General features: G+C 34.9%; 1 protein-coding gene across 1 annotated transcript; it reads left to right on the top strand.

Moving 5' to 3' along the window:
• The first annotated feature begins 3,494 nt into the window (after positions 1–3,494).
• On the top strand, positions 3,495–15,674 carry LOC129242341 (protein rogdi). Its single transcript, XM_054878930.1, has 7 exons — positions 3,495–3,770; positions 13,215–13,386; positions 13,499–13,702; positions 13,780–13,937; positions 13,999–14,119; positions 14,170–14,379; positions 14,976–15,674. Exons 1-7 carry the CDS (start codon positions 3,760–3,762, stop codon positions 15,042–15,044), a joined length of 945 nt encoding a protein of 314 aa, XP_054734905.1. The 5' UTR covers positions 3,495–3,759; the 3' UTR covers positions 15,045–15,674.
• The last annotated feature ends 1,048 nt before the right edge of the window (positions 15,675–16,722 follow it).

The raw sequence follows: 16,722 nt of genomic DNA, 5'->3' as shown, positions 1-16,722 counted from the left end.
TAAGCAAATGAAATGAAATACAGGGGTTTTCAATTGGCGCGGGTGGATTTTGGCGCCCTGTGGCAGCCATTTTGTTTCTTGACATCTGTCAAATATTTTGTTTATTATTCAGTTGTTTATGCCAAATCATCATGGCAAGTTACACGATTGAACAGCACGTTCAAATGATAAAACTTTATTATCAAATTGAGTGTTCATTAACGCAAACGTTACGCGCATTGCGCCCATTTTTCAGTAGACGTGGTGGCCCTTCCAATTTCTTATGGCCCATATTGAACCATATGGACCTAGACGACATGTGGTTCCAGCAGGACGGCGCTACGTGCCACACAGCACACGCCATTTTATTCCATTTCAACATCTACTCGCCCTTATTGAAAAACCCTTTAGTTAAAGAACTGTAGATTCTTATTAGTCAGATTTACAAGTAACTTCCACTAATGTACGTAATAACAGATGATTATTACTTACTTAATGCTTCACTCTTCAAACAATGCAGAAGTCACAATCTTAATCCTCGGAAGAAGAAACATTGCTTTGTTGTTTTTTCTGTGCTCAAACTTTACGTTTTTTAGCGACGGCCGCTATGATTTTATCTCTTTGTTTCTAGGCTTACATTTTGTGCGTATGCTACAAAGAACGTTAATGATTGACATTTATTATTCTAAATCAAAAACTGAAATCACCTGTAATGTAAAACTCATTAAGCCCCTCACACAAACGCTTCCAATAATATCTTACATTTTTAATTGCTGTTAATAATACTCACTTGCTGTTAAATTTTACCAATTGCTTTTACCGCTGTTAACTTTTGATGAAAAATGTGTCTGTGGTGATTAGTCTTCATGGGACGAGTAGCCTCAAAATTCCGTGCGTTCCTGTCATTGACACTTCTCTATGATTAACGTTCTCTGTACTATGCCGGCCTTAATATGTAATAGACCCGTCACAATGGGTTCGTTGCGTCCGTTGCGGTAACGAATTTGACTGACAGCAAAATAGATTATGGGTATTTGAGTCGAAGATGCCACATACGTGCCGTACGCATGTCGGAATGCACAAAAAGTGGCAATAAATTATATTAAAACTATCCCTTTAATAAGAATTATCTTTACAACATATTTCATAACCAACAAAAACCAGTTTATACACAACGAAATATAGTATTTGCTCCACAAGAACATTTTTTTTTCTGTGGCAATACTTTCATTGTGGCACAACGCAACGGACCCATTGCGGCAGCTCTATAAATCGGAAACAAGGCGATGATAAAACATTGCTTAGCATTGATTTTCGACCGATATTTGAATTTTTGACCAGTGTGCCATTTTTTAATTGACGAACTTCCTTTAAGGGTGTAACCCACTAACTCACTTTTGAAAAATCGATTATTTTTTTTTTTTGCATTTTGAAGCAGCAGAAGGAACGTCGTACGGTGCAGGCATCGCAGATTGAACTTAGGTAAGTTTTTTTCATTATTTTTCATAAAAAAAAACTTTAATTGCATTTTTCTCGAATTAACGTTTTTTCGGTTGGTCCACAAGATTTCTCGGGAACCAGTGGAACGATTCTCATGAAATTTTAACCACATATTCTACACATAAATAGCTATAAAATAAACAACTTTCGTAATAAAATTTTGATTTTTACTAATTTTTTTTCGCAAAAAACAGTGTAAAAAATCATGTTTTTTAAAATTTTTTTGTTTTTTGGCCGCCATTTTGTTATTTATTAATAAAAATTCATAATTTTACTTTATTTTATAGCTACTGTTATAACAAATCTAAAACTTTTCGATTTTTCTGTTTCAGATAAGCCGTTCTCGAGATATCGTGTGGACCAGCGACCTATCTCTAAATCATGGTGTTATGTTTAGCTATAGTTTTTGTATAAAAAAATTGCAAAAAATGAATAAAAAAAAATTTTTTCTTGTATTTTAAGACTTTATTTATCAAGCCTAACAACTTTTATATCAATATCATTCATAGCCTGCTTGAAAAAAATTTCCGAAAATAGCCTTTTTTTCGAGCGTAGTTAGTGGGTTACACCCTTAATGCTTTTACTGGCAGTCAATATTCAGACGTTGCCACCTCTTCAGGGGCAGCTGGTGTGATATCATCATCAGAAATGTCAACTGTGCGGCATTGGTTTTCAGTATCCCTATCATCACTTGAACTGCATTCATTTTGACAGACCAGCTTTAATGCAAATTTATCGTTGCAAATTGGCATTCGGGTTGTTGTGCATGCGGATGTGTTGCGTTTTATACAAAAAATTACAAATATCCATATTGAGAAGAAAAAACTACTTGTAATTTCTAAACGTCATGCTATACAAAATACCCGCGAATGAGAAACACGATGAATGCTCATATAAAACTCCTTTTGTGAGTTTTCATAGTAATGATACTGATGTAATGTAATGGTGTTCATTACGATACTTACCTGAAATTTATGGAAAATAGTTGTAAAAAAAATAGGGCACTTTTTGGGCAAAAAATTGGCGTGATATTTGAAGAGAGCAAACAATGCACATACGTCGATCGCCAATTGAAAACTAAGAAATGACTGAGAACGATGACAGTGATTTTTATCTGTTATACCTTATCCGTAGAAAAAAATATAGATAGACTTCAGAAACTTTGCACCACAGACGATATGAAATAGAAATATTTAGTCATATATTTACTTTTTAAAACCCAAATTTCCAATTTATGTAGAAATCATTTCCAAACTTTTCTATAAATGCATAGACATTATCCAATTCTAGAAAGTGAAATGATGTTTTTAGAAACCACTTCAATGCAGAAATGAATACATAAGATTTACTAGTATACAGTTTTAATTTGGAATATGCATAGACCTGTCAAACCCCTCAAAGGCATTGTTATTTGATGTAGACGTAATTTCTACCTGTTTTTCGCTTGTGTTAATAATGCTAATTATTTAACTTAATTTGTGAGCTTTCTCGTAAATGCTAAGTTGTGCGTACGACACCTATTGTGTGGGCACAAACATTCATGGAATTAAAGAAGCCTGTTCAATAGTATCAGTATCTCTCACAAACTATGTTTTGGTCATTTATGTATGTGATAAAAGTCTTATCACGCGCCCAACTACGCTCTTTACGAGTGCGAATCGTTTAACCACTTGCAGTGGAGTAAATCTGGTGTGTTGTTCGTTGAATGAGGTTACATATATGGTTTGGCATATAGCGAATTCTATTGAATCGCTGTCTTCGTGTCGTCAACGTAGTTGAATCCGCTCCCCCACCCACCTTCCTGACCAGCCGTCCGCCACTCGGAGCTCCCTCAACACCTGTCGAGTGGTGAAGTTTTTAGTCGTTTCGTCGGCTAAAACACTCTTTTTTGCTGAGTTCGGACGCTCACTGTGGTAATTTTGACTGGTTGCTTAACTGTTTTTCGCGATCGTCGCAAGAAACTTTGCAGTCGCTCATTTCAAATCATTGCAATCAGTTTCTTACTTCATTTAGTACTCTATAGACGTTCCACGGTAATAGTCGTCGTAAGCTTATCAAAAGCATAGACGCTTTTTGTTGTCGAACGGAAATATTTCTGCTGTTCAATTTAGCTATTGTCAGCGCTTACAATATAGCGATAAAAAGTCGATTTAATTGTTTGTTTCAAATGATTTTTGTGTGCCGTGACTAAAACAATTTCTAGTACAAGATATCTAACGTAGTGTAAAAAAAGAAAGCAAAACAAACCAAACACACAACAGAAAATCCTCAGTGATCGTCATGCCACAAAGGTACGCGTTAACACACATTCACAGTGATTAAATAACTTTCAGATATTCTTGGACTGAGTACAGTGAGTCACCTCATAATTTAAAGAGGTCTTTCCCCAGAAAAGAAACCGCACGAGGCTTGTCTTACAAATGTCTGTCCTAGTTTCTCAAATATACATATACATATGTATGTATGCACCTATGGTCGAATACACATATCACGCGTTTCTAAATGCTTACATATCGGTCATGAAATGTTGGGAAGCGTATTTTTTTCTTTTTTTGCACAGAAAATATTGAAGAAATTAAAAAATACATTCATACATATATATATGTATGTATATGCATATGTACGACTATATAGGCCACTTAAATTTACAACTTGATGTATGTAAACATGTCTATTGCATGCATATACTGCATACCAAGGTATGTGATTTTGAATACAAATAACAAGTGGAATTAACATTTTTATTTTTTACTAATTACTAATTATTTCATAAGAGGAAGTTCATACTAGGTAGAAGAAATATATATATAATATATATATGTATATATGTATATATAGAGTATGTACATACATATATTAAAGCTCTTCTGACAGCATGGGCACCACCCAATATCGGTAAATATCTAATCCACGGTCATGATAGAAGACATGGCATAAATTATATTCTTACGTACTTGTGTTTAAGTAGATGGTTTTACGAGTACTTAACAGAAATGTTGGCAGTTCGGTTGAAAAAGATTCGCTGATACAAATATTTGCGCTACTCACAATACGATATGTGTGCATACAACAATAACATTTGTACTTTTTGGTACCTAATAAATTATCCAAATTTAAACACAATCGATTATTACAGTTCAATTTATTTATTTATTAATGTTCTTTGTGTGACAAACGGTATTTACCCACATATAAGTACATATAACACAAGCACAATAGTACATATATATGCGTAAGTATTTAGATATGTACATATGTATGTTGAGTAGTCATTCGACTAACGCGGCAAATATTATAATATTGGAATGTTAAATGCAACTCAGAAAACACCGAAATTTCTTCGAACTATTAGGAAAATTGAATGAGAGTGAAAAGCATTTTTTTAAATTGAATAGTGAAATATAGATTCTGTCAAAAGAGTACCGGGAATGGTTCAATAAAACGCAAAATAATTGTTTAATCATCGAAATTTATTTTGTCGCCTTCAATTTAGGCTCCATTTAAAGCAATACTCATATGCCAACGATTAGTGCAGTCACCAAAGCATGGACTCCATCGACTCTAAGCGGTGTCCGCTGAGTGGCAATTTAAGTTTTGGGGAAAGGAAAAATTCGCAGAGGGCTAAATCCGGAGAATACGGTCGTTGTTCGATGATATTTGTCGAGTTTTTGGTAAAAAAAAGTGTTCACAATATGAGCCTGGTGAGACGTTGCGTTTTCTGGTGCAAGATCCATTAGTTTTCTTTCCACAAATTGGGCCGTTTCCTACACACATTCTCTCTTAAACGACGCATAACTTCCGCATAATAATATTATTTTTTTTACCGTAGAACCATTTGGACTGAATTCCTAGTGCACAAAACCATGATAATCACTTTTGACCGACTTTGACGTGGTTTTTTGGGTTTCGGCTCATGTGGATAGCACCATTCAGCCGCCCGTTGACTGGTTTACATGTCAAACTCATATACCCACGTCTCATCAGCTGTTATGATGCGCTGGGTAACGTTAGGTCCGAATTCATTTACTCAAGTATATCTTCAGCCACCTTCTTCCGATGAATTTTTTGAAAGAAATCCAACTCTCTTGGAACGAATCGGGCAGCCACGCGTCTCATGCCCAATTGATGGTGTAAAATGTTGCGAATTGATTCGTGAGACACGCTAAGGCCACGAGTTACCTTCCTCAAACTTAAAGGATGGTTTTTTTCTGCAACATTTTGAACGATTCGGCATACGAATTCCCGTTCAAAACACAAATTTTAAGACAAATTCTTTGTTCGATATTTTTATCCATAGTGAAAATCGCAGAGCACACCTGCGGTTAATTGATATAGTTAAATACCAAAAACAAGCTCAAACTCTGCCACTCTGCTGCCCGTCCCTACTCTAGAGGATAGTTGTACCAACAATCCAAAAAAAAAAAAAAATTTAAACATATGTGTAACGCGCGCTTTTTAAATGAACAATTCCCGATATTTTTTTGACAGAATGTATATGTATCTATACATATGTATGTATGTACATATTTCACACACTCATAAAATCAGATTCGAAAATATTGATGCTTGTCAAATTTCAATCCATAAGGATGGATCTCAACGAATATCAAAATAAAAAATGTTACTCTAAACCAAACACGATTCCTAAATTAAATAAAAAATGTTCGTGTAAGACTACGCAAAGGTACATACATACATACTTACACACAGGGTGCGCCATCTTTTATTTCGGTATGAAAACATTGAATAACTGTGAAAAAAAACAATTGATTTGTATAAGTCAGGTATTTTTATTTGGTTTGGTTATTTACAATTTATCAAAACTATTTTTTGAATACAATATCAATCAGTGGCCACCTTTATTAGCAATAAAAACTGCGATCTTTTTTCTGCGTTTGTCATCATCTTGTTAAGCGTCTCGCGTTTTATAGTGTCGATTTCGCGTTGTATCGGTGTAAAGCGATCCATCGTTGAAATTGTACTGAATTGACGTATCGAAAACATGTATGTTGAAGTCGATCGGTTGGTGAATGACAAAGTTTTTCAGCGTTTACATACCGACATAAAAGATGGCGCACCCTGTACATATGCTCCCTCAAAATCAATGCAATAAGTACATTTTAGAACTCCAAAAAATTTCTAGAGTTAGAGAGAGTCTTGCTGAAGAGCTGATTTGTCAATAGGAAACGAGAAAGCTGCTTGCTGATACACTTTGATAAATATACTTTTCGAAAAGTGGTCACCCAACAAATTCTTAATTGCTTTAGACATTTTAATATTTTTTTTGGAAAAGTTTTATTAATTAAAAAAAAATCTGACGCACAAACATATGTACTTGATTAATTTTATTAACAGATCTGTTAAAATTACTATAAAAGTAAGATGAGAAATTACTTTATTTTGGATTCACTCACAAATTTGTTTTATTATTTGTTTACACATTTATTTGATTTTAATTTATTCTTCAAATAGCGTATTCTAAAGTACGTCCTACGAAAAATAAAATCGTTTTAAAGTTTTTACATCTAAGTGTGTTACGTTTTTACTGCATTTAGCTTCTCTAAAATGCCATAAACTCTGCTTTTGGTTAGATATCTCTCCCCCTCGGGCAAAAAATTAACTTAAGCATAGTTTTGATCATTTTGCTCGAAAGTTTCGTACCCATTTATTAACAATTTCATTTTTGTTATTCAGTTGGCCCCAAAACTCTCCAGACCATCTAGTCACAGCATTTAAAGGTGGCATTCCTCTAAAGAAAACTGAATACATGATTTATCTTAAACTCAGAAATTTTTTTGAAATAATTACTTTTTAAGTAAACAATCACTGTTTTACTTTTGTGAAAGATTATGGCAGCAGCATTTTCAAAGTAAATGCCAAAAGCACAATTTTCGCGAATGGGAGTAGAAGAAGAAGCTACCTTTAAGTCATTAGGTCGTGCTAGAGAAATTTAAGAAAAAATACTCATAATTTGTTTGCTTATCCCAATAATCAATTACGGAGTGACTATTGCGTCAACGGTAGTCAGTTTACATATTTGATGACTAGTTTGATTTGATTAAAGTTGATTTTCCAAAGCATGCATTGGCCTCATATTAATTGAGAAAAGGTAAAATCAAATAAAAAATTAAATACAAAAGAGGTTGTCTGTAAAGTCGGTTTACCGACGATAGTGTAACGTGACAACGTCATAAGAAAATACTAATGGAATGGTTACATTTTTCAAAAGAAAATTTAATTTTATTTGTTTGATAGATATTTTGTATGGATATAGAGAAGGAGGTAAATGGAATCGCAATGGAATTGGTTAAGCTTCATTTATACAAACGTGAAAAATGACGAAACTTTTATCAAATTCATGAAAGATATGTGCATCAGACGTTAATAAGTCAACAAGATAACGACGCATTTTTCGTGCGTGCAGGCGGCTAAATCGAATTCTAAGACGTTATCACGTCAAAAATTTGTCAAATATAAAATAAAAAATTGCCCAAAATTGAAAAACAAGTTTTTAATTCATTGAAAACAGACAACTTTCTATGTTTGGTGTTGAAATTATAATTTTAAAAGAGACTGATACTTTTTCCAGTCCAAAATATTGAAGAAATTGCTTAACAGACAATGAAAATTTAAACATGAAATATTTTGAGAAAATTATCTGTTCGGAGCATAGATTCATAATCTACAACCCAAAATTAAATTTACGTGTATCGGCGGTTTTGTGTCATTTTAGACTCCCTACAGCGTAATTTGTCGATTTTAACACTGCTTCGAAATTATCGGAAAACGGATGCAGCGGGAGGAGAATCGACACTTGCTGGGACATTAACCGAGCATAATTCACTAGTTGCTTATATGGAAAGAGAGGAGACTCGAAACCAATTCGGTATTATTACATTTCCCATTTATATGTATTATAAATACATTCATATTCACCACTGCTCACTTTAATTGAGGTTACTAAGCTTGGCTCTATCGCAGAAATTGAGCAGTCTATAAGTTTTGTTTAGCGGCAAAATTGTAATATCTAAATACGGAAGCAGATATTCGGTCTTACACGTGCCTACGTGCCCTGTCGGGAGACGTTGAGCAAACAAATGATAAATATCTGAGTTATTTGGAAATATAATAATACCATTATAATAACGACTAAACTGCTGCTAATTATAAGAGATTGCAATGCTTTGTAAAATCTGAAAATTTAACACATACATACATAAAAACATTGAACACGGCGATTAAAAATAAATGAATATTTTATAGAAAATTATTCAAAAAGAATTACGTGCGTTAATTAGTTCAGTACATTATCATCGTCGAAATGTTGGCTTTTGCCATAGTGTCGAATCGAAATGACGCGAAATGAGAAATACTTCCACAGCCATGACGCGCTTTTTGTAATAAAAAAATGGCATGAAAAAAAGGATATATTTTCCGTATAAGCGTATATACATACATATATGGCACATTAGCCATATTTTCTGCAGTTAGCTATACCCGAAATGTACTAAACAATAAAAAATATACATGAGGTATCATTTTGAACTTGAAATGCTCGCCACAAAACCTATAACCTTATACAATTTCGGACCATTAGTTGTGAGCTTCACGGGAAAAAGTTTGCCTTAAAACCTAATCAATATTATAATATAATTGTGAAATTTTTGTTAATCAACAATTTATGGTTTCTTACTTGTCTGTTTTATGAGTGGAAAGTAATTTAAAGGAGCGTACATATCGGGGCATAGTCGTCTTCTTTTAAGTTGGTATTCTTTTATTTCCTCCATCTTACTATGCAGGGCACATATTTTTGCCAACGAAGTTAGTTGCGCGCCATAGACTTTTACCCATTCCTCCTTTTGCGACTTATCAGATGGAGCACAAAACTTTGACAAACTATTTCCGTGAGTAGCCCTGCACAAGCTGAACATTTATCGTTTATTATTTTTATTTTTTTTTTTAATAATTGCTTTTTTCGTTTTAAAATTTATGTATTTTTCAATTTCAAGATTGAGCTCTTCACTTGAGATAACAAATTGGAAAATTTGATGTCAAATAAAAATACCTATAGAAAAATGAGACTAATATTTATTTCACTTTTTAATACACTTTGGATTTACCTACATACATACCGTGGCCACACAATTTATTCGTACACCCACAGTTTATAAACATCAAGATTTGTACAAAAGAACAAAATTTGAATATATTCGTAAAAAATTACATATTTATTCAATATTTACGGAACAAAAACGTCCAAATTCATTTATGGAATTAGAGAGCTTAAGTATTCGTACATAGCCGTATAAAGAATATTTGATTAAAAAAGTAATAGAAAAAACGAACATTCAGGACTTTTTTGGGCCGCCTTTAGCTTTAATAGCTGCTTCCAAATGACGGTGCATACTTTTCACTAATACCTTGGCTTCATTTGCTGCATTTTTCTCCCACTCAGCACTTAAAGCTGTCTTCAATGACGCCTTTGATGTTATTTTGAGCTTTCTGACTCTGCTTTCGAAGAGCTCCCAGACATGCTCAATTGGGTTCAGATTCGGTGATTGAGGTGGAGTTTTAAGCTGCTTACAGTGGTAAATAAACCACTCTTGCTCGAGATAAAATGAACGCTTTGGGTCAACGCTTGTTGAAACAAGAACCCTTTATCCAATCATGCAAACTATTCTTCAAAATGTTTAAATACAGAAGTTTGTCCATTTTATCATCAACACAAACCATTTTTCCTACTCCAGATGCAGCTATGCACCGCCAAACCATTGCGATTCCTCTTCCATACTTAACGGTAGGAATACGATTTTTTTCTTTCTGTTCTGTACATATATTCTTTTCGCCAAAGTTTTGGGGGGCCATTTGATCCGAAAACATTAAATTTCGACTCATCACTGATTATACCGTTTGCCTAAAAAGCATCTGGCTAATTTATATAGTGTTTGGTGAACTTCAATCTGTTCTTTCTGTTAATACTCGTATCTGAAACGTAGGGCTAGCGACGTCCTACTCTGATATGATAACCAGCGTTATGCAGGCAATTACGGATTGATTGTGAGCTTACTTTTTATGCAGACTCTTGAATATATCGGCATAGTATCGTGGATTCAATATTTTTCACCTTCTGACTTGGCTTAGCTTCAAATTTAACGTAAATTAACGTAATTAGCAATAACACTTAGCACCGTATAATGCGATTTGCCAATATTTATCAATTTCGCGCAGAGACTTGTTTTCAAAGTTTAATTTAATTACAATTTTACGCATTTCTAATGGTAAATCCGTACTTCGTCGTATTTTGTCACTTTCAATCGAGATATTACGGGCAACTGAAACTGAGTCGACGATAAAAACTAAAAAGAAAAAACTAATCTTATTTCGTTTTCAGAAATATTAGTAAAAACACAAACGAAAAATAGTTAGTTTTGCAGCAACATTATCATGAGCTGAAAGTGTACGAATAAATATTTAGCAGCATTTTGTTGCGTTTACCTGCTTTTCTTGTAACCCTTCAGTGTGAGTTGAAATAACGGGAGTTTTGTTTGCTGCAATTCATTAGGAATGTAACATTCTTACCGTGACCCAAAGGAAATACATATATTGTCACTGCAAATATTTTGCGCAAAACCAAATTTTTTTATGTACTACGCTGTGTGTACGAATAAATTGTGTGACCACTGTACGTATTTTTGTTCTCGATTTAAGTTTTTTTATATCCATATCTCGAAATCGTTTGGAACCATCCTATGTTCTTCATACCCATTTAGTATTCAATATACGAACGAATGCCTTTTGAAGGCATGGCTCAGTGGAAGAGCCTAGTGTGTGTTATAAATGCTTAGCGAACATTTGCCATACACATTTTATTTTATGTACTTATAAATGTGTACGAGTGCTGCGTCATTCGCTCCTGATGTCTTCATAGCTCCGTATATGTATGTATGCAAGCCGCAAGTATTTAGATTCCGGAGCCGAGAATGTATTTGAGTGCGATGGCTGCAGTTTTGCGGTCCTTGGCTTAGTCAAAGTTATGAAAGGCACCGCGCTTTCACTTTCGTTCATTTTCAATGTTACGAGTGGCCCCACTGATTGCCCACTTTTACTTGAACCGATAATGCTTAATGTTCCACAAAGAAGTTTTCGCAATTTATACCCTTTTATGGGAACAACTTTAGGACTAAATATGCGAGTAATGCATCAATTGAATCAAACCTGCTTGATTTTGTTTTATCTACATCAAAATTAGTAAAAGCTCAAAATTTAAATGCCTATTATGCAGATGATACATGCGAGCTCGCATTGTTTTGGTGCAATGTGATTCGTCTTCGGCGGTTAGTTTTATTCTCAGAATTTACTGTTGTAAGTTTCTCAAATGGTACAGTTGCAACATGACCAGATTTTTCGAAAAAGAAGAGCGACCATTTGCTTTGAGAAGCTTCATCCGTAAACAACTTTCGTTGGAACACGTCTCGTCTTGGAACACCCACACTGTCGATTGCTGCTTTGTGTCTAGCTTATATGTGCTGATCCAAGATTGGTCACCTATTACATTGTCTGAATTTCGTCAACATTTCTCTACACCAATCTACACGAGTCCTTTTTCTGGGCAATAGTCAAATTATGCGGTGTCCAACGAGAGCAAATCTTCTTACAATATTTATTGCATGCTGGTCGCTTAAATGTGTGTGATGCCGTAATGTCGCGCTACATTACCGTTTTTGGACGGCCTTCACGAAATTCAACCTGCAAGTATCGATGGCTACGTAGGAACTCGTTGCGCCGACGTAAGTTGATCAATGCAAAGTTTTCACGACTTAAGTTTAATGCCATAAAAATGGAGGGGCAATTTCCAATTAAATGCAAATAACCTGGCATCATGACATTACCAAGAGCCATCATAAATTACAAATTCTGCATATTGATGAACAGACTCCTTCCTAAAAATATAGGAATTGAATAATAATTGAATACATAAGGTGGCGTCTTCCGAAAACCGTTACTTTATTTTTGGCGATTATGACAGGTGTGACGTCAGGCACCATATAATACAAAACAAGCAAAAGGAAGGAAAATTACATGTTTGCAAAAAATACAGTGAATGGCTTGGCAATATTGTGATTTTTCACATGAATTTGATTTTGGTTCTGTTTTACTGAGCGAAATGTTGTGATAAATATCAGCCGGCGGCATCACTCAGAGATTTGATTCCGTTTAAACTAGGCCTCTTCTATTCATTACTTCCCTGCTTGCTATCTATATGCACATTTAACTTAACGAAATGGTTATAGGTTATATGATTATAGCTTATTAGACTGGTATAACTTACTTTCTCACAAGCGCATGTAATATAAGGTAGCTCTATACCCGCGTTGCTAATATATGTATGTTGCCAGTTACCAGTTGCTTCATTTATTCGCCACTTGCTAACTCTTGGCGAAAACAAGAGCCCTACTATTATGTAAATGAAAACACATCAATACAGTCCTCGCTCGTAGTCTCAGCCATAGCTTTGTTCCAATATATATCAATTTATTAATTGGTTTTATAAATTTTATAATTTAGTTTTAGGGATTTTATTAAATATTTACTACATATGAATTTGACTTTCAAAATGGATGCAAATAAATAACAACTGTGAATAATGAAATGTAAATAAAATAAATTGAATAGCCTTTTATATAACGTAATTTTTCTAAGAATCATAAAATCTCCATTATTTAAATCTCTTACAGCTCAACAAATTGGTGCTTTAGTCGAAATGCATATACGAACCGCAAGCCGCAGCGCCATCTGCCGACATTGCCGGATTGTCTCCTGCCAGCTGATAAGGAATATGAAAAGCACGGCAAAAGCAGCTGGCAACGTCAGAAGATGGACGCTGAAAAGCAGGAAGCCAGGAATTTGGTAATTAAAATGCATAATAAATGAATTCATTAGGAAAGAATGGAAAAATGAACTCTTTGGGAAATTACGATGTGTGATGGATTTAATTGGAATCGTTTTTTGATATTTGTAGCAGGTGGAGTTTGAGTGGGTACTGCGTGAAGAAGTGCATGCGATATTAAAGCAATTGAGGAAGATATTGGTGGAATGTGCCCATCTTTTCCCCGTGCCGTTGTATTCAAATGAGGGTAAAAAGACTGAAAAATACATTATGACTGTGGCGCCGGAAAAACTTCGTGCTATTGTGACACTCACGGGTGATAGCATCACACATGCAGTAAGTAGTATGAGTAATCGGGTTAGCAAAATAACTACCATACATACTTCAGCAATAACCAAACTCGTGTTTTGTAGGATATTAGCTTTAAGCTTGCGCGTCCACCTCATCAACAACAAAAAACGTGCATTAACCAGGACTCGCCGTGGAAGCTACAGCAGGTCCAGGATGCGGCCAACCATCTTCAGCAAGCAATAAATCATATCGATGATGTAGATGCCACCTACCATTTCAAGTGAATTCGCACGTTCTTGCCGCAAATATTTCCTAATTAACTCTTGTACGATATTTTGTAGAACGTCCGACGAAGTAATGAACGTGGTTGGTAACATATTGGAGGCGATGCAGCGAGCACGAACCAGTTTGGTTATACCGAAAAAGAAACCTATTGCCGATCTGATTAAAAGTCGCAACATGGTCAGTTAATTAATTCAATTATAGGCCTTTATTTAAATTTTTCGTTTCAGAAAGCGCTGGCCCCCAATTTGTCCGAAGACTTAGCCGTCAGCTTTTACCTTCAGAGCCATAAACTGATTATGGCCGTTTATCAACTCATTACTGTTCAGGGAACAATGCGTTTTGATTCATGTCAGGCTGAAACGACCGTGCAATGGTTGAATGACGTCATGCCAGTGCTCTGCGCGGGTCTTAAACTCTGCCAACAACTTAAAGACAAGGTGAAAGTTTGTATTGGGCTATTTAATAAAGAGACAGTGGATTGTCAAAGGGTGTATTGCAACAATATATCCTTTCATTTTCCACAGCTCTTGTAACTGTAAAAATAAATAATTCGTATTAGTCTCAATATATAAAGTACTTAGAACATAGTAATCCCCTACTCCATGAAACGAGAGGAAGGTATTAAAATGTTTATAGTGTGAGAATTCGTGGACCGGTTATGTCGAAGAGAAATCCGAAAACTGTGTATTCGATTGAATCAAACTTGGCGCAAGTTTGGAGGAAATGTTTTGAATAATTGAAAGCAGTACTTACTTTTAGTAAAATACTTAAAAATATCGTACCTCGTATTAAAAATAACCGAGTTTATATCTCCATGTTTGTTACAAATCGCCTCGAGCGCAACGTTTAACAAAAAAGTTGGTCGTCGGATTGAATTATTTGAAGGACTTATTATAGATAGGATTAGTCTTTAATCTCTCGGTATTAGTATTATATATTTGTAATATTTAATTCCTATTTAAAACATACTAAGAATACTATTTTAACTTATTGACAAATCTTTGTAAATATTTAATTACTTTAAAATTTACAGATATCTGTGTTCTCCGTGTACAAGGATTTTACTGTTGAGTCCCGTTCGCCATCGGCGCTTTCCTACTGACATACGCAGCGTTAATACTAAATGCGTAAGATACAGTGGCAGAAAAACGATCATAAATTAAAAATCATACTCGTCAGTAAAAATTAGCAATATTCTGCTCTTTGAAATACCGTGTACATGTGTATTTGCTTGCTACATAGCTGTTTGTACGAAAATGTTCGAATATTTGATGCATTTATTTTATGCAATTGCGTACACGAGATAACTAAGAAAGAAACATACACAAAGTCACTCACATCGATACACAGACAGTGCACAAAGGACTACTATTCTTAAAACCAATCAAACAGAATTTACATGGAATGGCATTGTTAGCTTATTTAAGAGATACTTATGCAATTTTAAAATACCTGCATATACCTTCATACATTCGTATATTAAATGTATGAGCTTAGCTATATAATATTAATAATTAGTTGATTATTTCTTTAGTTTAATCCTTATTTTAGTTTGAATGATATTGGAATTCTTTATATACCGTGACAGTACTTACAATTTACTCACCGTCTAGAAGAGTTAAAAACTAGCTGTAAAAATTACCATTCATGCCTTTGTGCTTAAAAAGCTCTAAAGAAAAAATCGTGAATAAAAGTTGCCTTTATTTCCAGCCTTACGGTTGAAGAAATCACACGTGTAAAGTTCCTATATTGTGAGTATGAGTTTTCTTTTATGGAAATACCACGAAAAATAACCACAGCATGCAAATTTTAACCTTTTTTTCTTTAACCCGAACCCGTTGTGATATGAAACTCAGATTTGGTAACTATTGGTTGGTATAATTGGTACAAACATCATTTGTTAGACAATTGTACGCGTTCCTCGAATTTGTGTTGTATGTTGTATGGTGTTAACTAACAACTGGAGGGATCCCAAAGTTTTATGCAGCCTCCGAACACGGTAGACGGTTTTTATGAGAAGCTTTTTCGTATCAGAAATGCACTCGAGCGTATGTCATTGTTTACCTAGTATAAAGATCTTCAATCATGACATGTTTCCTCCTCTCAGTGGGGATGGAATTCGGAACCAATCGAATGCCTGAAGTAGTCAATAAACCACCGTTCCCACGATAGTGGGATTCTACGTTACTGAAACGACCCGTATTTATATTCAGCCTAGAACTATCACTCCAGCAGCATTACCCAAACATGCATCGGGTAAACAACTGGCGTTCGGTGGTCGCAAATGATAACTCGAGTAAAAATTTAGATATCTGAACGAAGTTTGATACAGATTATACCCTCCGCCTGAAAAAGTTTGTACAGTACCTTCTCGATAATTGCGTAAACTTTGTTTTCGCGATAGCTCCTGTTTGTTTTTAAGCCAGGACTAGAAATGGTGCGTCTAGTGAGGCGCGTTGCATATGCTTTTTAATTGTTGCAATAATATTACATACAGTAGATTCTGTTGTTGTTGTTGTTGTTGTTGTAGCAGTATCTTCGCCCTGTCAGTGTAGTGTAATTACCGGTCGTCTTCGTCTAGCTCATCTAACGGTAGGCCCAGAAAACTAGCTGTTTCGACGGGTTGGGTCCAGAGGGAGAGAGGTGTTAGATGAGTGGGTTTGATAGGGCATGTGAAAAGGTGGTTAGTGTCGTGCGGGGTGCCTTCACATGCCGGACATTTGTTTAGGTAGGAGTCTAACCTGCTACAGTATCCAGAACGTAATTGTGCCCAGGTTACG

This window comes from Anastrepha obliqua, chromosome 3 (assembly GCF_027943255.1).
Source record: "Anastrepha obliqua isolate idAnaObli1 chromosome 3, idAnaObli1_1.0, whole genome shotgun sequence".
Classification (NCBI taxonomy): Eukaryota; Metazoa; Arthropoda; class Insecta; order Diptera; family Tephritidae; genus Anastrepha; species Anastrepha obliqua.
The sequence above is the reverse complement of the archived record's forward strand: the minus strand, read 5'-3'. Positions and strand labels throughout refer to the sequence as shown.